A 19,096-nucleotide genomic window follows, 5' to 3' on the forward strand; every position below is an offset into this window, starting at 1 on the left:
ATGCGAGGCAAAAGAGAAAGCTCGAAGGCTAGAAGAAACGCTGATTGCGAGCAGGGCGACTCGTTGGGCATCTTCGAAGGCGATTGACCGATCGACGCGGACGAGCGGGCGCCCCACACACGCCACTCGCAAGATGCACGTGCTAACGCTGAGCACGGTGGCGCGTCCTCCCCACTCGCAATGATGAGCAAATCGCGAGATCTGGTCTCCGCCTACATCGCACAGCAATGGCCTTCCTTCCATCCGGAAAGGGCGGTGTAGACCTGAAACAGCATTTACGTCGGAGGCCGCCGGCGCCCAGCGGCAGTGTAGATATAATAATTCCACTGTACATCCCATTCTCGGCGACTACACAACCATTCCAGAGGCCAACGACTGCATCTGCCACTGGCATCATGACACCATCGACCCAACCCACTACGAGCCTCGCTCAGGATTTCACCGCCCACTACGATTCGGCAATGAAATACTATGGTTACGTATACAGAGGCGACACCCGACAACAGCGACTCGAGGATTGCTTGAACGAGACCAGAGCTGCTCTCAACGATCTCGAGAAGATGCTTACTCAGCCTGGATCCACCCTCACCGCCTCTCTGCAGACTCAGCTCACCGCCCTTACCAGGTACGAGACCTGGTTGACCGCCCAGTACCCCGCTTTGGCACAAAGCAGCAACATCCGATCGGGACAGAGCCGGTTGTCGAGGTTTTCTGTCGGTCTGGCAAGTGCGAAAAAAGCATACGGCCTGATCAGTGGAGGAGACGAAAGGGAGGAGCAGGTCAACCACTGTCACTACTGGGCTGAAAAGGCGGGACGAGCCCTTGCTGGCATGATCCTGGATGGCATGCCGTTCTCGACGGACATGCAGGAGACATACGGTCGGCTGGATGGCATCAAGCGCGTTTGCGTGGACAAGAAATCCAAGTATGGCGTTCAAGCATCAGACGCAGATCCGACTCACCTCATGCAGACGCTTCTCACGTATTACCTCAGGTCTGAGGCCACTCGCAAGATGATCGAGGAAGGCAAGGTCGAGCCAAAGGCGAGCGAGGTTGAGAAAGCCAAATTCTCGGCCCAGCAATCGCCACGTTACCGGCAGTGCCAGGTCCAGGCGGAGAAGGGCAGGGACGCCATGGACAAGCTGCTCGAGATGACGCGGAGCTTCAAGTCATCGGCGGAGATGGATGAGTACTACAAGAGGCTGGGCGTGACCGTGGAAGAGATGATGAATCGGGCTCTGAACAAGACGATTGCGTCGCTCAGTATTGGCTAGTCGCACCCTGTCCAGTACCACCAACGCTGTGTGTTTTATATGGTTGGCTTGCACCGCGCTCTTGATCAAGGCATATGACGTTACCATGGATGAACTTTCTGATGGTCGTGTACTAGCCACAAAGGCGGGGTCCACCATCAGCTGACGGTAACAAGTATAGGACGTCTGTCTCTATCACGACTGCATCAGGCTTTCCCCCTCAAGCCCTGCTGGGCACGAACGCCCGAACGAGGTGTTCATTCTCGGCGCTTCATATCTTTCGTACATCTACAGAGAAAACGTCTGACCCCTAGCTGACATGTATATACTAAATAGGGAGAGAGAGAAAGACGCAATGCAAAAGAGAACCAACGAAAACCGAACCGGATAAAAGCTAAACTAAGGAGGCGCCGTCGGATTTCGAAAACAATAGAGATTTCAAACGGCGTAGCCGCGGGCGAAATGGTCGTTCAGATGGGCCGGGACTTCATTGTTGGTTTAGGTTCAGATTTGTCGGTTCGGTGTTGGATGCTGTAGGAGGGGGAGCGATGTGGTTGGGTGATGGTTCGGGAGGTCCGGCGGATGTGGCGGTCGAGGTTGATTTGGCGCCAAAGGGGGTATTTTCCAGGCTCTTGTGGTTCTACCGCATCAGCTCCGTGCCCAATTCTCGTAGAGGAGTTGATGAGCTTACCTGAAGATCACGCATCACCTGGGGATCCATCGGGAGAGTCGACTTCCGTCTGACGTGTGGATTGGCAGGACTACCCGTAGGGGATGGCGATGCGGCGTTCTGATGTATCCCCAATCCAACAGGGCCGCCCAGCATCGGTGGTCCCCCAAGAGTAGGCGGTGCCGGCGCTGTCGGTGTCTATTCATCAGTATCCGCCCCTTTCCTTCTTCGACGCAGCACCGCAACACATAACTCACTGTCCTAGCCTCGATCCCAGGATCCGCCACCGGAACAACCTCATCCGCCTGACTCTTGTCCATCGTGAAGCTCTCGCTGATATCGAACCCATTCGCCATCATATCCACCGACACATCGCACGCGCCCTCGTCCACATACGCATCGGGCCGGGGTGGGGGTTCGGTCGTCAGGGATTTAGGCAGGGGTTCGGTCGATCCGCTAGCGCGATGATTTGCGATCGCCTTTTCGCGGAGGACGAGCCATTCTTCGTAGCGCGCTATCGCCCGGTCGCACTCGCTAGGAGTGTCAGCTGCGTCCGGTCGGGTGATCGACACCTCACGCCAAACAACTCACGCTTTCCGCTGATCCTTGTACCCATTCTGACACTGCTCAAACAACTCCGCGTTGATCTCCATGAACAGCTTCAGCGCATTGTAGACCATGCCGTGTATTGTTCTGCAACGTCAGCTCCTAGCTCACGCAGACGTCATGAAATGCTAAGCTCACCTATTCCAGTGCGTCTTGGAGTTGATGTATAATGGCGGGAAGACGATAGGGAGGATCGTGTGTATATTCTCGGACATGAGATTGACAATGTATTCGTTGTTCCAATAGTAAAGTGCTCGTTCAGCCACCTACATCGTCAGCTCGCACTCCATTTTGACCGACACGTCAACTCACCTGGAAGTGCTGACTGTTGATACACCTCGACAGCTGCGTAAAGAGGGGCACCATAATCTTCTGGAACTCATTCCCCTCAATCACGTCCAAAATCTCCTCCACCTCGTTGAGGAACATGACCTCCTTCGGACTGTTGACTTTGGGCCAATACCGCAGTAAGCCCAACAAGACCTCCTCCGTCAACCCCGCATCCTTCTCGAGGAACTGCACCACGCAGTAGGCGAGTTGGGGATGGTACAGCGCGAGCGATTTGGCCTTGTGCAGGGGGATAAGGACGCGGGTGAGGAAGGACTTGTGCTCGTCCTTGAGCGGAAGGGCGAAACCGTTGATGATGGAACCGAGAATCTCGAGGAGCTCGGCGATACCATTATGACGTTCCGTCTCGTAGACGAATTGGAAAAAGACGTTGTTGATGGAGCGGCGAATAAAGGCGCGGAGGTTGAGGAATTTACCGTAGATCCGGTGGAGGGTTGTTTTGAGGAAATCGCGCTCCCGGGGGTCTTCGCTATCGAACAGTTCCAGGAGCTGGTCATCAGCGCTGGTCACAAACAGTATAGCAGATACTTACGGAGAGGACAAAGTTCTGGTCAATGTATCGCTTGCCGACGTTGGTGTTGAAGTCCACCGACTCGACGAAGCGCAGGAAGAACTCGTAAACGATCTGGAGGTGGGGCCAGGCGAGTTCCAGTACAGGCTCATCCTCTTCCGGGTCATATGCATCGCCGGTGGGGTTGACCTGCGGAGGGATAGATCTGAACAGATTGGTGGCGAACTAATCGTCAGCCGAATCCTCCCGTGTATCAAGTTAACTTACCATGCCAACCACCTCGGGATAGATCGCCTCCGTGATAACCCCCCTCGACTGCGTGATGTACTCGAGCATCTCATGCAGTGTCTGCGCCTTGACCTGCTTTCCATTCAGGTCCGAGCTCGCGTCGTTGAAGTCAAAGACGACGCGGCATTGCTGCAGCTTTTGGATGAACAATTCCGTCTTCTCCTCTGGTCTGACCTCTACCTAATCAGCTCAATTCCAACAATGTTATACCGGGACTTACCGTCAAACCCGGGCAGCTTCTCAATATCCACCTTCTCCGACACGTAGAATCTGCTACTCCTCTGCTTCCTCGGCGTCTTGCCTACAATCGGGATCGTATCCTTCGGCGTCCCCCTGAGCCGATTCAGCGGACCCGCTTTCGGTGGTGTCGGCTGCCCGTCCGGTCCGAGCATTCGCTCAGGACTGCCAAAGCCCCGTCCATGTGGAGAGTGGGGCAGAGGGTCGGCAGGCATCTCGGACTGTACCATCGAGGCCTGGGGAGCGCCGGAAATGACGACAAGAGGGGGAGCGGGGGATGTCTTCTCCCCGACGGGCGATCTGCGGGGTGTGATGGGTTGTTGAGGAGCGAGGGAGGAGGGCTCGCCGTTCCCGTTGGGGTTGCCAGAGCCGCCGAAGGGGGTTTGCATGGTACGGTTGACGGGTGAGGAGGCCATTGGTGAGGAAGGGCCGGGTGACGCGTTGGAGGGGACGGGAGGGGTAGGTTTGGAGTTGGAAGGGGAGGGTGTCTTGTTCTTTGTATCGCTCGACTTCGTCCTCGAGAGGTTCTGGGTGATCAGCTTGGGTTGCAAAGATGATATGCGCGGGCGGTAGCGAGCTGCTCCCCGTTTCGCTGCTCCTTTGGCACTTTTTGGACGCCAGCAACCCAGCCCGGCTGTACTCCGCCTCCTAACTCCGACGGTAGATTTGCGCATACATCCAGCCCCGCAACTCCGATTGAGGACCAGATGACACTCACCATTGCTTTCTTGAGACCCTTCATGATGGCCAACCTGTCCCCTTCTTTCCTCAACTAGGCAAACAAGCTTCGGTAATTGGGTGTACCCTCCGCGAGATCGACGGGGCGGCAGCGAATGGAAGTTGTACCACTTTCTGGCCTCAGGTGAACTTCGCGGTGACCAGCAAAGATGTCCGGACGCGTGTGGCTGGGCTAGGCCGGGTATAGAGGTCGATGTTGACGCGGATGCGGGAGGACGAGGTCCTTTGATCCTGCGCGTGCGATACCGATTCTTTCGGGATGATCTGAGCGGGCGTTCAGAGCGATCTAGAGCTGTGGTAGCTGTCGAGCTGCTGTGTTGTGAAGACCTATGTATGCTGTATGAGCTGTATGAGATGAGAGATAGAGGGTGAGCATTGGGTGTGCGGGGGGGCAAGCAAGCGAGACATGGCATGGCTGGGTCTCCGAGTGTGGCACTTGCCGGTGTAGACCCTGAATATCCGGGTTTTATCTGTCCGGCCCCCCCTTTTACCACCCGGAACTCTGAGTTGAGCTTTCCGTTTTGTCGCAACTCCAATTGGTCCTAAGCATCAACACCCACCCAGATACTCAGCCTACAAGCTCCCCTACTAGTACATCCCGACAGATCAGAGACCGCCATGGCCGCTGTAAGTCGAGCTTGTGCACCACGCGAAAAAATTAGAGCTGACCGAGCTTTCCTTCTCAATCTCCGCTCCTTTCCGATACTTTTGACCGTACCTTTACCCCTCGACTACGACCGCTTGTTGGTCACAATTGCCCTACCTCACCTATGACTCGAATTGCTATTATCGGGAACCATTCGACGAACAGCCCGTCTACAGCACGCTGTTCAAGCGTAATTCCGTCTTCGTCGCTGCCATCTTTGCCGGCGCCTTCTCATTCTCCATCGGATTCGACGTCCTCACATCAGCATACTGGGACATGCACAACCGCGGCGTGAGTTCTCGTCCTGGAAGATACAAGGATAGGGTCATAGCATTATGGCAAAGGTGGAGCTGCCGGAGCATCGCTGACTTGCCAGAAACAATGGAAGGACATCCGTGGGCGGTATATCGACAAGGAATAGGCGGGTGAAGGGGCGATGTAGAGAGAGGGACTGCTTTCGGAGTCTGGAGACGCTGTTGGTGCAACAGATAAGGGCGGGATGAGGGTTTCGTGGACGGCGACGCGGGGACAGTGCAGGGTGGGGCGGAGATGCACCTAGCTCGATTTTGGACGCCGCGGACAGGATGGAGGGGCCGACGTTTTGTCCCGACATACTGACGCCCGATCGGAGTTCGAGGTACTGACTTATGCCGGGCGGGAGGCAGATGATTATCCCGATACCGCGCCGCGCAGCCGGCTCTCAGCTTGACCTCGACTGCGATGTCGAGCTGGCTGCTCAAAAACGTCAGGCCGATGGTATCGCAGCGACCGGCGGTGAAGGTCAAGTATACTCCTCCAGCTTGTATACGTGCTGACCGGAGTACCCGCGTCGCGCTCGGCTGGCTCACCCCTTCACGGCTTGGTTCAACGCAGGCACGGCGTCGTCCGCTGCCACGAGTTTCCGCTCCTGCCCTGCAGGGCCGAGCTGAGGACGATCTGGCTGGCGGCGCAAGAGATTGCTCGTCTTCCTGTCAGGCTGGACATATGGTTTTTGGGAGCAACTGCAGCCTATAGGTCGTCTACCACGTCAGCGATGAGCTCTGCAGTCTTTGAGGTCATTTGGGCGCTGCTGGTTCCGGGGGCAGTTATGGCTTGGCGCCGTTCACTTCAGCGAAAGAGGCTCTACCAAGGCTGTACAAGAGACCATCTATCTATACGTGCAGTAGTATCATCATCGGCTCCCTGCACACGCTATCTTGTATCGGGCCATCCGTCCGGACGTAGTCTAGAGAATAGCCTAGCTAAGATCTATACCCACCCTCGGCTCACCGCGCCTCAAGCTTCAGAGCTCAAAGTCAAAATGCTCTTCCTCCTCTCCTCCCCTGTTCTCTTTCCCCTCATCCTCCACTTCCTCTCCCTCCTGCCTCCCACATCAGCCCGGCAGGATCGATCCGCCCCTCGAGACATACATGCCCTATCGGCAGACCATCTGCGGTATCTCGCAGAAGCAGATCCGCCAGAATGGGAGGGGACGGTTGAAGGGCACCTGGGGAAATTGCTTATACCTAGACCAGGTGCGTTTGCTTTCTTCGCCTGAGGAAGTGATAGCTGATACAGACAGTCGGATCGAAGAATAGGTTAGCTACAATCCGGGGACGCTTTCCACACGCAAAATGAGCTCAAGCTGATGAAGCAGCACGTTGGTCCAGAATTACATCTCATCCGTGTTCAAACGCTTAGGATGGCACGAAGAACAGGTATGCCAGCTTCCTGAGCCTAACTCATGTTCGTATGAGTCCGCAAGCTGACTGTCCAGAACCCCTTCAAGTCAGAAACGCCAATAGGAGAACTAGACTTTACGAATCTCATCTACACGTTCGACCCGGATGCACCGAGGAAGATCATCATTGCTGCTCATTTTGATTCAAAGTACTTTCCTGACTATCCCGCTAATCAGGTGAGCTCTTGCTTCATCCTACATTGCGCCTCCGTATGCGATACGCCATGAACTTAGGAAGTGTATGGCCGGTAAAGCTGACCCCTAGTTCATCGGCGCGACCGACTCCGCCGCTCCCTGCTCCTTCATGCTCGACCTCGCGGAAGCTATGACGCCCCTGTTACAGTCTCGGCGAGACCGCCTGCGGAACGGAACAGGGATACTCCGGGATGGATTCGACGAGGAAGACGCGGGCGAGACGACGTTGCAGCTCTTGTTTTTGGATGGGGAGGAGGCGTTCAAGGATTGGACAAATACGGACAGCATCTATGGGGCAAGGTATGTCGACTTCCCTCCCTGCCGCTTTTCTCAGAAGGAGTGAGCGCTGACATCCAGACATCTAGCACACAAATGGTCCGAATCCTTCCTCCCGCCCACCCACCCCCTCTCCCTCTCTGCCCGCCGCTTCGATCCCACCCCCTCCGTCCTATCCACGATAGACGTCCTCGTCCTGCTCGATCTCCTCGGCCATCGCTCTCCGCGCATCCACTCGTACTACCGCGAGACGGACTGGCTGCACGGTCTCATGTCGAGTGCGGACAAGCGGCTGCGGGAGGCGGGGCTCGTAGAGGTCGAAAGTGGGGAAGAGGGGTGGTTTAGCGAGAATCGGTATGGGCCGGGGATGATTGGGGATGACCATGTGCCTGTGAGTCGAGCTCTCTCTGGTGGTGTCTGCTCCGGAAGCGGAAAGAGGGTGCGGGCTGATGGTTCAGTTCAATCAGCGCGGCGTCAGCGTCTTGCATGTTATTTCAAACCCATTCCCGAATGTCTGGCACTCGCTCGGTGTAAGTCGCTATCCCGGCGCGATTGCTACTCGTGAGCTAAAGCTGATATGGCAGGACGACGCATCCGCACTCTCCGTACCGGCCATGAACAGATGGAACAAGATTCTTCGAGTCTTCACTGCGGAGTATCTGGGCCTGGCGCCAGAATCATCGGCAAGCAGCGGAAAGAGAATACCTGAAGATGGGGAAGCAAGAAGATCAGCAGACGAATTGGTGCGTCTCCTTGCGCCGCTCTGATGTGGTGTCAAGGGGCCGGCTGATGGACTAGTAGCCCTTATGACGAAACGAAACGATTCTGGGCTGTTCTAGGGTAGACGGAGTAGACGGTAGACCGATGTATCATACTTTGCGGGAAATGAACATGCGTCCTATCCCTGCCCTGCCGTAGATAGAAGCAGATTTGATGCCCTGTATGGACCTGCGGGCGCAACACTTGCATACTATTATACAAATCCTCATACACCCCCGTTCCCCCTTGATCTCCATCTATCGGTCCACCTCCCCAAACACCAAATCCATCGTCCCAATGATCGCCACCGCATCGGGCAAGAAGTGGTGCCTCATCATAAAGTCACTTCCTGCGAGGTGCGCGAATCCAGGCGCGCGGATCTTGCACCTGTACGGGCGCTGCGTACCGTCCGAAACGAGGTAGACACCCATTTCGCCCTTGGGGGCTTCGATGGCGGTGTAGGTCTCGCCGGGTGGGACCGAGTAGCCCTCAGAGTAGAGCTATTGCGTCAGCGAGTAACCTACACAGGCGGGAGGGAAAGGCTCACCTTGAAGTGGTGGATCAGCGACTCCATCGATTCCTTCATGCTGGCTCGTGGGGGAGGGACGATCTTGTGGTCGTCTACCTTGACGGCACCGGTGGGCATCTTGTTGAGACACTGGTCGATGATTCGAAGGGACTCGCGGAATTCCTGTACTCGGCAGAGGTATCGGTCATCTACTAATCAGCTCTTGTTCTATGCAGATGACGAATACCCAGAACTCACAGCAATCCCCGTTCTTCCCCACAGGCACGTCAAACTCGACCTTATCATACGCGTCATAAGGCGCCACCTTTCGGATATCCCACGGCACCCCCGATCCTCGCAGCATGACACCAGAGAACGAGTAGTCGAGCGCCTCTTGCGCAGTCACCACTCCGACGCCGACGGTCCGTCCCTTCCAGATCCGGTTGCCGGTGACGACCTCCTCAATCTCGTCGATCCGGCTCGAGAACTGCGTGGCCCACTTGAAGATGTCGTCGAGAAGGCCATGGGGCAGGTCGAAGGCGACACCACCGGGCCGGACGTACGCGGCGTGCATACGCGCACCCGAGACTCGCTCGTAGAACTCCATGAGCTTTTCACGCTCTTCGAAACCCCACAGGAAGGGAGTGAGAGCTCCGACATCTGATAATTAGCGGAGTTAAGCATTTTGGAGAAAGATGCGTACCCATGGCGTGGGTGAGGACGGCCATCAGGTGGTTAAGCACCCGGGTGATCTCTCCGAAGAGAGTTCGGATCCACTTGGCTCGTTCTGGCACCTCAATGTTGAGCAGCTTCTCGACGGCCATAGAGTAGACCAGCTCGTTGGTCACTGCCGATCAGCACGACCCGGATCGTATTCCCAAGCATGACGTACTCATGGAGACATAGTCCAGTCGGTCAAAGTATGGCAGTGCCTGAGTATAGTTCTTGTACTCGATCAACTTCTCAGTTCCGCGGTGCAACAACCCAATGTGCGGGTCGGCTCGAAGGATTTCCTAACCGATCAGCAACTCCCTTGGAGTCAACATCGAGACTAACGTACCTCTCCGTTAAGCTCGAGAATCAGACGAAGCACACCGTGGGCAGCGGGATGTTGAGGTCCGAAGTTGACTATAACATCAGCTAGGCCAGTACCCGTATCGACAAAGGGAAGTACCGGTGAAATGTCTCATGCTCGCATCTTTCCTGCTTGTCCCCTCCTTCAGAATCTCCTCTGCGCTCAAGCCGTGCAGTCTGAAGTATCAGCCCATATCCTCACCCTTGCCCTTAAGAGAGATCGACTAACTCTTCAACAGAGTGCGCGCGGAGAGGGCTAGATCGGCCCTCGATAGTCGGTGTGGCAAGCCCGCGGATCGAGCTCGCTCCCGCCGCTGCTGCTCGAAGCGGGGTCGACGATGAAGCGACGTGCCGCGATGGCAGCCTGGAAGCGATGGGACGGAGTGTGCGGATCATCCTGCCTTATACTAGCTATAAGTGTAGAGGCAGCACAGATAGAGATCGAGATCGTCGTTTGGAGGGATTCCTATAGGCGGAGAGAGCGCGGGAGTAAAATGCCACGTCACGTGCAGTCAAGGTGGCGCCTGCCTGAGCTTTGAGCTGCTGAAGACCTGGGTCCTGCTCGTGAGAAGGTCATTGCATGGTATCACTACATCGCTACAGAGTAAAACTATGGATACAGTACAGGAATCGTGTATACTATCGTCGAGCCGATACAAGGGAACCGCCACGAATCACACACTGACCTCCTAACTCGCTTTGACCGCCAAACCGCCCCGGGTCGCACCCGCCTGATCCTCGATGAACGCCTTCAACGCAGTCTCCATCGCTCCGCCCTTCAGACTCCGCTTGGCCGACTTCTTCTCCATCTTGGCTGCGAGAGCTCCGACATCCTCCATCGTGTCTGGGCTGGCTACGGGCTTCTCGTCGATGTACCACTCGCAGATCTTGGTGATGGCGTCAGGCACGGAGAACCAGGCTCGATCCCTCTCGCCGCGTTCAGGCCTGGGAGGATCAGCGCTGCGTCTTGGTCGCAGGCGAGGCAAGTGATAATGTGGCGGGCGAAAGGCTGAGACGGGACTTACCAGTCGGTTGTACTATTCACCGCATCCTCGGTAGTGTGTATGACGTGGATATGCCAGTATACATTATACCGCTTGCTCGCCTCGGGCTCGAGGTCCAGGGATAATAGCTTTGGTGGTGGGTCGAGGTGGCGAGGACAGCCAGCTGATCGGGTCAGCTCAGGCCAGAAGGTGATTATTGTTCTCGCATGATTGTGACTCACCCTCTTCCCACGACTCCCGGATGGCCGCCTGCCCGGAACTCTCTCCTGGCTCGACACCACCTTGGGGTACTGTTGCGTCAGCCGATGATGTTGCAGGCAGGCGGGTACGGGGAGCAGCGGACCCAGCAGCAAACTCACATATCCAGATCTTGGGGTGCTTGCGCCGAGTGACCATCAAGATCCTTGATGTAGACTGGTCGTAGATGATCGACACGGCCACCTCCCTCTGCGGCTTGTCGCACTTGTCTGCCCCCATCGCATAGTCAGATCGGCAGGGGGAGGTACGTGGAATAGCAAATGGCGATAGGCGGGGTCGGTTGCTACATGGCGGGGTATACCAAGACCTCTATCCAGTATATATTCCTTTCGCGCAGCTCGCTCCACTCGGAAGATCTCTTTTCTGTACGTAGACCGTGACGATGAGTACTCACCGCCCACATGAGTCCATATGGCCTTTCCAGCGCAAAAGTCTTGTCGTGTCCAGCACTCCGGGCCTTCGGGGCCGGTCGAGCCCTCAATCGGTCAGTAGAAGTTTCCGTCGGGATGCAGCGACGTCTCCATCTGCGCGCGGTCTTTGAGTGGTCCACTACGCGTTGCGGTGCTTTGCGCATGTATAGAAGCTTAACAAGACGCAGTACCGCCGGCATTGGCTGCTGGAAAGCGTCATCCGTGAGTGACCGACGGATCCACGGGTCGGTCAGTGAGGGTCAGTGACCCAGAGTGGAGGTGATAAGGTTATCTCGATCGAACCGAGATCTGCCCGTGGTTACCCGTGGTGCTCCGTTGGAAAGGAGGGGGTTAAGGTGGACTGTCACACTGAGCATGTGCCAGGCCCAGCGAACTGCAAAGTCCAAGGGACACAGGCACAATACATGTCCCATCAGGTGCGCCGACGGAGTGGGAGTACAGGTCAAATCTCATCCTCGAATGCCAAGCACCGAGGGTGTTGGAGTGGTCACTGTATGGGGACGGGCACGATACAAGCGGCCCGTTCTCTTCCGGGCCATGCCTTCCTAGCTGAGCCCAGCATATATACTGACGACGCACACTGTGGCCGAGATTGTCTAAGAGCATAATCTCTGCTTGGTGTGCCTTGCTTGGCTGAGGCACGAGGTCCGGCTCCCGCAAGGTGGCAAAGCAGATTGATCTCGTCCCCATTCACTTATGCTGACTGCCGGATCCTGCAGACTCTACCGGACTGTGCTGATCTATTGAGTCTTGTATTTCTTAGGCACCTCAGACGCCCTGCTGAGATCACAAGACGCGGACTTTACAGACAGCTATTGCACCGCCATCCTACTGATGGCTACACGCTCTCATCCATGGAATCGATAGTCTGCACGCTGACTAGCTCCTCTCGCGTCTCCAAGACCTGAAACAACCTCTCCCATACATCCCGAAGGCCCGGCGACGACGATGTAGTAAGGTCGCGACCGGCCCGCTTGCAGGTGAGAAAGCTCCTCAGCGCCTTGAGCTTGTCGAGCTCGGACAGCTGATTTGTGTATACGTCGTGTCGGTCAAGGCTTGCCGATAGATCAAGGAGGATTTTCCTCTCCAGCTGCGATGATGATTGCGGCGTACATGACACAAGGAGCTGATGTATCTCGCTGACGAGTGTCTCGAGCTTGAAGATGGAGCGGCAGGGAGGAAGAGTCTGAAGGCTAAAGCCGAGGTCAGACTCATCAAGTTTTCGAGGATAGAGGGGAGTGTCATCGCTGGCATCAAAGCCGTTCATCATGAAGGCTGTGTCCGCTTGGGAGACATTTGAAGCAGAGGAGCTGTGCGACATGTTGATTTGGGGGATGTAATGCGCAACTGCACGCAGGTGTTGGGCGCGGAGCAGACGTGCTGCGCTGCTTGAGCGCTGCAACCTCGAAACGCCCAGTCATCGCACTCCTTTCGCGTTTTTGAAAGTCAGAGGAAATCACTAGAGCACGTACGCGACGGATTTGAGCTTGCGGCGCGCTGAGAGATGGTCATATGTTGCAGCTAGTCTGCAGACATAAGGTATCAACCGTGAGTACAAGATCAAGTCTCTATATCGCCTGACTCCTCTGACCCCGCCGAAGATGACTTCACAACGCGGTCATCTCCCTGCAAAGCGATCAATAAGAGACGGTCCGCCGCCCATTCGCCCAACCTCGTGACCCCCCTCGCCCAGCCAAGCACATCATGACACTAGTCCGCCGCCGACACCCCCAGCTCCCTCAGCGTCAGCTGGCGTGTTCGCATGGATCTCATCTTGGGGTGTACTGCTCAGAGGGATCAACAGCATCATCGGCACAACCTCAGCAGTAACATTCTCCGCCTCCTTATGATCAAGCAAGGCCGAGAATGCCGCCCATGCCCGCACCGTCATCTGCGTCTCGCCAGGTACCCCCAGAGAAGCCGCGAACGCCCTCAGCGCCACTGCGTCCTTCTCGATCTTCTCGGCCCGAGTCGTCCGATAAGGTTCGCTTGCCAGGCCAGCGCGGTCATCACGGTCCCGTTGATACTGGATGAGGGAGAAGACTGAGACCCCAGCTTCAGAGAGGGTGGTGATCAACGCATCCACGATGCGGGTGATGTCCTGCAGGCTTTTCCTGGAGTGTCATGAGAATGTGCGCCGGACGTGCCGTGTGCAGGTCGCGGCGCGGGGGTCGTACTGGACTTCGTACGTCCGGACACCAGTGGATAGGGTAAGGGTAGCGCCACGCAAGGCTGAAAGCTCCGCTCGGCACTCGTCGCAAGGAGCCATGAACTCAGACATCAGATGAGGGTAGGTACGCAGAAGCAGTGGTGAGAAGGTATAACGGGACTACTGTAGGAATGACCGATTCGTCCCGTCTCAAGCCTTCTTTGCAGTCCAGACGTCCTCCTTTGACAAGCTTGACATGACGTGCTGGCTTGCGAGTCAGACACACTGTCAAGCGGCGGCGCGGAGGGACGAGCCTTTTGATGAGCGGAAAGTGTGTGATCAAATCAGTATAGATCAGCGCCGCTAAGCATGAGTACTGATCAGACTAGTTAGAACAAGTTAGAACAAGCTGGACCAGACAAGGCACAGTGCAGTACGATCGGCACAGGTATAGCATCGACTCTCTACCCGGCAAAGAAGAGGCACTACAAAAGACCAAGCTCAAACCCCGAGAGGAAAGAGACAAGGCACAAGAAACGAATCGAACATCCCCTCACCCCCTGTCGATGAACCTCCCTACTCCGCCTGGATAGACCGCCTAGGCGCCGAAACCGTAGAGGGTGCGGCCCTGCCTCTTGAGGGCGTAGACGACGTCGAGCGAGGTGACGGTCTTGCGCTTGGCGTGCTCCGTGTATGTAACGCTGTCACGGATGACGTCTGGAGGGGTCAGCGGGCGTCCTGGAGGCACAGGGGAAGTAGGAGGGGCTGAGAAGGGGGTTTGGCCGTCCCTGGGGCACTAGGGGAGGTCGGAGGGTGTTTGGAAAGGTGGAAAAAGGTGTACTCACTCTCAAGGAAGATCTTCAATACGCCCCGAGTCTCTGAATTGATCAGCGGATATTCGGACGAAAAGAGTAAGGAGCATGAAGAGGTGGAAGGGGGCAGGTAGAGGGGGAAGGGAAATAAGAAATCTGGGACACTCACCCTCGTAGATGAGACCAGAGATACGCTTGACACCTCCACGACGGGCCAGACGACGGATAGCGGGCTTGGTAATACCCCTGGGATATCAGCCAGGTCCTGACCAAGTACAAGCACAAAAGGAAGACGTACTGGATGTTGTCACGAAGGACCTTACGGTGGCGCTTAGCACCGCCCTTGCCGAGACCCTTGCCGCCCTTTCCTCTGCCGGACATTGTATGTGTAAGTGGGTTGGTGGGGTGGGGTGAGTGAGAGAGGGGGAGAGTGGTGGATGTGGATAAGAGTTGGATGGAAGAGAGAGGGGAAAGAGCGAGACGGGGCGAGATTATATAGCGCTCGATGGGTGAGACAAACAACGCGCGAGTGGCGACTCGCCGATGCCGAGATTACGCTTTCCATTCAGGCACGCACCAAAAGTCGCTGATTCCGCGGCGTTTTGAACGAGCCCACTGCACGTGATCAAAATAGCGAGGCGTTCGTGTACACGTGTAGCCGAAAGGCGGTTCTTCGGTGTCCGCCCTGTGCGAGTGTGGCGGTGAGTGTTGGGCTTATCGGTGAGTGTCAAGTGGGGGTCGGGGTCGTGGTCAGTAGCCGTTCAGTACACATCAGCTCAGCTACCCAAGCCTTGTACATGTACGTGCATATGAGAAACACAGACCTCTTTTGACTCCTGACGCGTCCGCTCCTTGCGGGTCCCCTTATGCCCAAGCCCCTCCAACACTCATGGCCTCAAGCCCAGGCCCCCAGCAACTCCTTATAGCTCATGCCCAAGCCCCCTCCAGCGCCTCGATCTCCACGTCCCCCTTACTCATCCCAAGCTCCTTCAGCGCCCCCTCGATATCCGTGCTCTCCTTCTCCGCCGCCTGATCCATATCCGCCTCGACCTTCTCCCCATCTTTGCCGAGCATATCCTCCAGGTCGTGCGGCGAGGACATGAGGAGCAGCTCGGTGCCTTCGTAGTCGAGGAACGACACCGGGTTGGGGGCAATCCAGCGGCGGTTCCCAAACAGGTCGTGCAGGTGCTTGGGGTACTGATTGTCAGCTATACTCACATCGCTCACTCACGTGTGCCTTCTTCTCACGCGGCATGTTGGCCGCTCGTGGGTTCGCTTGGACGTTATCCCCCGAGTCCGGGTCCTTGATGGTGAGTACCACGGCACCCTTTTGCTCCAGCCCCAGTTCCTCCTGGACCCGCCCAAAGTCCTCTGGAGGTGGAGTGGTGATCTCGTACGCAAGCAGGACCTTGTAGTCGCGCTGCTTGTTGTGGTCGGGCGAGTCGGCAGCTTCGTCTCGGGGTGAGTGAAGGATGTAGTGCCCGCGAGCAGCAGGACGAGCGGCGGGTTGGTGGCGGGTACCTATGCAGTTAGTTGGATCCTGCTCTCGACGACAGTACTCACCCTTGGTCTTGGTCTCGTACGAGTACTCCCCAAAAGCAGTCTTCAGACCAGCCTTGTCGGTACTGGTCGTGCCGACCAAGCCCCAGATGTTCTGCCTCTTTGCGCCAGGGTCAGGCAGCTTCTTCTTGCCGACTTCGATGATCCGGTGATAATGGCTGGAGGCGTGTGGTCCACTCTTGGGAAGAAGGAGGATATGGAATCTGTCTATAAGCTACACGAGAAGCCATCAAGTGTCAACTCACTTTGATACGTCGTCGAGAGACTCAACGTCGGTAGCATCTATCTTTGGCCGGTAGAGGAAGTAGATATGACCGCTCTCGAGTGTGCCCATTGATCAGTAGCGGACCGGGAGCCGTGCAGAAAGACTTACCATGAGATGGTTCCTCGTTACCACCACTGGAAGGTGTCGCTTGGCGAGCAGCGTCAGCCTTGGAGGTATCAGCCTCGGAGGTCTCCTCGCCCTAGCAATGAGCACCCTTCAAATGGCTGACGTTGATCAGGAATCTAGACTCACTACGTCTCCTGCGCCGTTATCTTCCTTCCCCTCATCGTGCCCATTAGACGCCTCCTCGCCTTGAACCATCTCTCCGATCGACTTGTCCGCATCGTCGCCCCTCGCGTCCGTGAACCCCTTGGTCTCGTCCTCCCCTCGCTCGTTGGTCATCCTGGCGTCTCCCACCCCGTTCTCGTCCTGGCCTTTGCCTTTGGTCTCGCCGTCTCCGGCATCTTCTGACTCTCCCTCCGCATCGTCCTCTTCCTTGGCAAGCCCGACCTCTCCATTATCCCCGACTTCTAGCTTCCCATCCTGCTCCTTCTTTGCCTTCTTCGCTGGTGGCTTCTTGGCAGTTGTAGCCGAGGCTGTCCGCTTGTCGCCGGCTTTCTCGTCTGTGTTCTTCGCTCCGCCTGATCGAGTAGATACCATTTTGTTCACTGCAGTCGAGTAGATAGATGGGCAGTATGAGCTCACGGTGGACGAGTTGCAGATCAGAACCAACGATCGTCATCAAGGAATGTGGAGTCTCCATTCTTCGGAGTTCGCCGCTTGACGTAATTCCGGGCCACCTGCCATAAGCGGCAACTTTAGCCGCTCACAGCAGCAGCAACGCTTGGCTGGCCCATTCAACCACTGTCCACCTATATACTCACTCTATAGCGACACCCATACTCCATATAGCGCTCACGCGCGGGCCTAGAGACACTCAGCATACAAAATGCACATCCCACTCGTCGCGCAATACGCTGCTCACCTCCTCCCTTTCTTCCAATCCCCGCCACCGCCATCCGGTCCCACCACCCTCGGGTTCCGGCCAATACACGCCCATGCTCAGTCAAAGACGAGCTCAGGCAAGAGCACACCGCAGCTCTTGCTCCACGATGCGAGTCAGTCACCATCAGAGTATCAGGCTTCTGCGAGTGGCGACGGCTCAGACCTCCATATCCGGACTCGTCCGATCACAATCCGCCGCCCTCGCTCTCGTCCACCCCACATGACGTCCTGGGCTCAATCGTACTTTGCCACTCAGCCTGGCATCGTCCTTCCCTACTCGTCCTCCCCAAATCACACCCAGGCCTGGGTCGCGCCTGACTATGCCGATATCGATGGCGAATGGGACGACGTGGAGATCCCGGGACCGGACGTCACCGATCGTCAGACACTCATCGCGCTGGCCAAGATGGCATCGGACGCGTACATCCTGCCGGGGACAGACGAGTGGTGGCCTGTCAACGGGTGGAACGACACGGTACCATTCGGCTGGGAGGCGGATGCTGACGGGTTGAGGGGGCACATCTTTGCGGATCCAAAGAATGAGACTGTGATTATTGCGATCAAGGGGACCAGCGCGGGCGTATTGGGGTCAGGTGGTCCGACGGCCAAGAACGACAAGTACAACGTAAGCTCAGGATGTACTCTGGGTGTGTATCAAAGCTTACCATTTAGGACAACCTGCTCTTCTCGTGCTGCTGCGCGAGGGTTGACTTCTCCTGGAGTACCGTCTGCGACTGCTATGCTGGCGGCTACAACTGCAAGCAGACCTGTCTGGAGAAGGCTCTAGTAGAAGACTCGGTATATGCTACTGTTGGGACTGTGAGTGCGACCGTTCAGGGAACTGTGGCGGCTGGGCTAACTCGTAGAACCTTTACAATAACGTCACCTATATGTACCCCAACGCTAATATCTGGCTGACGGGCCACTCTGTGAGTCAACCAATCCCACATCCAGAATTATCGCTAATCTTAGCTCGGCGGATCTGTATCAGCCATGATCGGTCTCGCCTTCGGTTCCCCCGTCGTCACCTTCGAGGCACCAGGCGACCGCCTCCCCTCCCGCCGTCTCCACCTCCCCCAACCTCCAGGTGTCCCTTCCGAGAAGACAGGCATCACCCACATATACCATACCGCCGATCCTATCCCGCAGGGCGCATGTACCGGAAGCTACTCAGGCTGCTACGCCGCCGGCTTTGCCCTCGAGAGTAAATGCCATACGGGCCAGACGATCCTGTACGACACCGTAACGGTCAAGGGCTGGTCTGTCGATGTGCGGACGCACAGGATCGGCGAGATTATCAATAAGGTGTTGGTAGATCCGTGGCCGACCGAGTCGCCTGACGAGCCAGGAGATGGGGATGAGAGTGGGGCAGAGTGGCGGGGGTGGACAAGCTGGTGGGGATGGGGAAGGAGGGGTCCGCCCAGGCGCAGAAAGGGCGGGAAGGGGAATGACGATGATGATGACGATGATGGAGGGTGGGAGAAGCATGGGGGTGTGCCGCCAGCCAGATCGGAGGATGATTGTGTGGATTGTTACAAGTGGTAAGTCTTTGACTGCCGTCTTTGGTCTCGGCTAACCATTCAGGGAATTTGGCGACCACTTTGACAACAAGACTGAAGTACGAGGCAGATCAGGCGGCTGAGGAAGTCATGTCGAAGGGGAGACCGGAGTTGTAGCATCTACATGTATGTGTGTTTCTGGCTCGTTCGTCCGTGGTGAGCTTTTCTGAGGGTATTCGGAGGCGTCGCCGTGCACGTCAGCACCTGAATGAGAACAAAGGCAG

General features: G+C 56.6%; 9 protein-coding genes across 9 annotated transcripts; 4 read left to right on the forward strand and 5 right to left on the reverse strand.

The window, feature by feature from the left end:
- Positions 1 to 395: 395 nt before the first annotated feature.
- On the forward strand, positions 396 to 1,274 carry MKK02DRAFT_40847 (uncharacterized protein; the record flags this gene model as incomplete). The annotated part of the gene is made up of 1 exon (XM_053091300.1): positions 396 to 1,274. The coding sequence occupies one exon, from the start codon at positions 396 to 398 to the stop codon at positions 1,272 to 1,274; it is 879 nt and encodes a 292-aa protein (XP_052942320.1).
- Positions 1,275 to 1,893: 619 nt separating this feature from the next.
- On the reverse strand, positions 1,894 to 4,655 carry MKK02DRAFT_30332 (phosphatase 2A regulatory B subunit-domain-containing protein; the record flags this gene model as incomplete). Its single annotated transcript, XM_053088023.1, has 9 exons — positions 1,894 to 2,121; positions 2,181 to 2,457; positions 2,515 to 2,616; positions 2,668 to 2,795; positions 2,842 to 3,366; positions 3,410 to 3,613; positions 3,656 to 3,852; positions 3,897 to 4,440; positions 4,632 to 4,655. 9 exons carry the CDS (start codon positions 4,653 to 4,655, stop codon positions 1,894 to 1,896), a joined length of 2,229 nt encoding a protein of 742 aa, XP_052942321.1.
- A 614-nt stretch (positions 4,656 to 5,269) lies between these two features.
- Positions 5,270 to 5,718, forward strand: MKK02DRAFT_40849 (cytochrome b-c1 complex subunit 9; the record flags this gene model as incomplete). Its single annotated transcript, XM_053091301.1, has 3 exons — positions 5,270 to 5,278; positions 5,463 to 5,588; positions 5,674 to 5,718. The coding sequence occupies 3 exons, from the start codon at positions 5,270 to 5,272 to the stop codon at positions 5,716 to 5,718; spliced, it is 180 nt and encodes a 59-aa protein (XP_052942322.1).
- Positions 5,719 to 6,597: 879 nt separating this feature from the next.
- On the forward strand, positions 6,598 to 8,289 carry MKK02DRAFT_30333 (uncharacterized protein; the record flags this gene model as incomplete). Its single annotated transcript, XM_053088024.1, has 9 exons — positions 6,598 to 6,811; positions 6,859 to 6,874; positions 6,934 to 6,994; positions 7,054 to 7,194; positions 7,283 to 7,512; positions 7,570 to 7,879; positions 7,947 to 8,018; positions 8,073 to 8,231; positions 8,287 to 8,289. 9 exons carry the CDS (start codon positions 6,598 to 6,600, stop codon positions 8,287 to 8,289), a joined length of 1,206 nt encoding a protein of 401 aa, XP_052942323.1.
- A 215-nt stretch (positions 8,290 to 8,504) lies between these two features.
- Positions 8,505 to 10,225, reverse strand: MKK02DRAFT_40851 (nife hydrogenase-like protein; the record flags this gene model as incomplete). Its single annotated transcript, XM_053091302.1, has 8 exons — positions 8,505 to 8,747; positions 8,795 to 8,964; positions 9,014 to 9,415; positions 9,459 to 9,602; positions 9,648 to 9,768; positions 9,816 to 9,883; positions 9,930 to 10,006; positions 10,059 to 10,225. The coding sequence occupies 8 exons, from the start codon at positions 10,223 to 10,225 to the stop codon at positions 8,505 to 8,507; spliced, it is 1,392 nt and encodes a 463-aa protein (XP_052942324.1).
- A 293-nt stretch (positions 10,226 to 10,518) lies between these two features.
- MKK02DRAFT_40852 (NUDIX hydrolase domain-like protein) lies at positions 10,519 to 11,310 on the reverse strand (the record flags this gene model as incomplete). The annotated part of the gene is made up of 4 exons (XM_053091303.1): positions 10,519 to 10,774; positions 10,855 to 10,996; positions 11,055 to 11,123; positions 11,193 to 11,310. 4 exons carry the CDS (start codon positions 11,308 to 11,310, stop codon positions 10,519 to 10,521), a joined length of 585 nt encoding a protein of 194 aa, XP_052942325.1.
- Positions 11,311 to 14,269: 2,959 nt separating this feature from the next.
- Positions 14,270 to 14,864, reverse strand: MKK02DRAFT_40854 (putative histone H4 protein; the record flags this gene model as incomplete). Its single annotated transcript, XM_053091304.1, has 4 exons — positions 14,270 to 14,388; positions 14,517 to 14,549; positions 14,653 to 14,729; positions 14,782 to 14,864. The coding sequence occupies 4 exons, from the start codon at positions 14,862 to 14,864 to the stop codon at positions 14,270 to 14,272; spliced, it is 312 nt and encodes a 103-aa protein (XP_052942326.1).
- A 546-nt stretch (positions 14,865 to 15,410) lies between these two features.
- Positions 15,411 to 16,968, reverse strand: MKK02DRAFT_35395 (uncharacterized protein; the record flags this gene model as incomplete). The annotated part of the gene is made up of 6 exons (XM_053089166.1): positions 15,411 to 15,680; positions 15,715 to 16,004; positions 16,047 to 16,246; positions 16,289 to 16,360; positions 16,413 to 16,442; positions 16,610 to 16,968. The coding sequence occupies 6 exons, from the start codon at positions 16,966 to 16,968 to the stop codon at positions 15,411 to 15,413; spliced, it is 1,221 nt and encodes a 406-aa protein (XP_052942327.1).
- A 289-nt stretch (positions 16,969 to 17,257) lies between these two features.
- MKK02DRAFT_20464 (Alpha/Beta hydrolase protein) lies at positions 17,258 to 18,858 on the forward strand (the record flags this gene model as incomplete). Its single annotated transcript, XM_053086261.1, has 5 exons — positions 17,258 to 17,938; positions 17,986 to 18,132; positions 18,180 to 18,242; positions 18,286 to 18,676; positions 18,788 to 18,858. The coding sequence occupies 5 exons, from the start codon at positions 17,258 to 17,260 to the stop codon at positions 18,856 to 18,858; spliced, it is 1,353 nt and encodes a 450-aa protein (XP_052942328.1).
- Positions 18,859 to 19,096: the final 238 nt, after the last annotated feature.

Source organism: Dioszegia hungarica (genome assembly GCF_025882075.1).
Source record: "Dioszegia hungarica strain PDD-24b-2 chromosome Unknown MKK02contig_25, whole genome shotgun sequence".
NCBI classification, from domain to species: Eukaryota; Fungi; Basidiomycota; class Tremellomycetes; order Tremellales; family Bulleribasidiaceae; genus Dioszegia; species Dioszegia hungarica.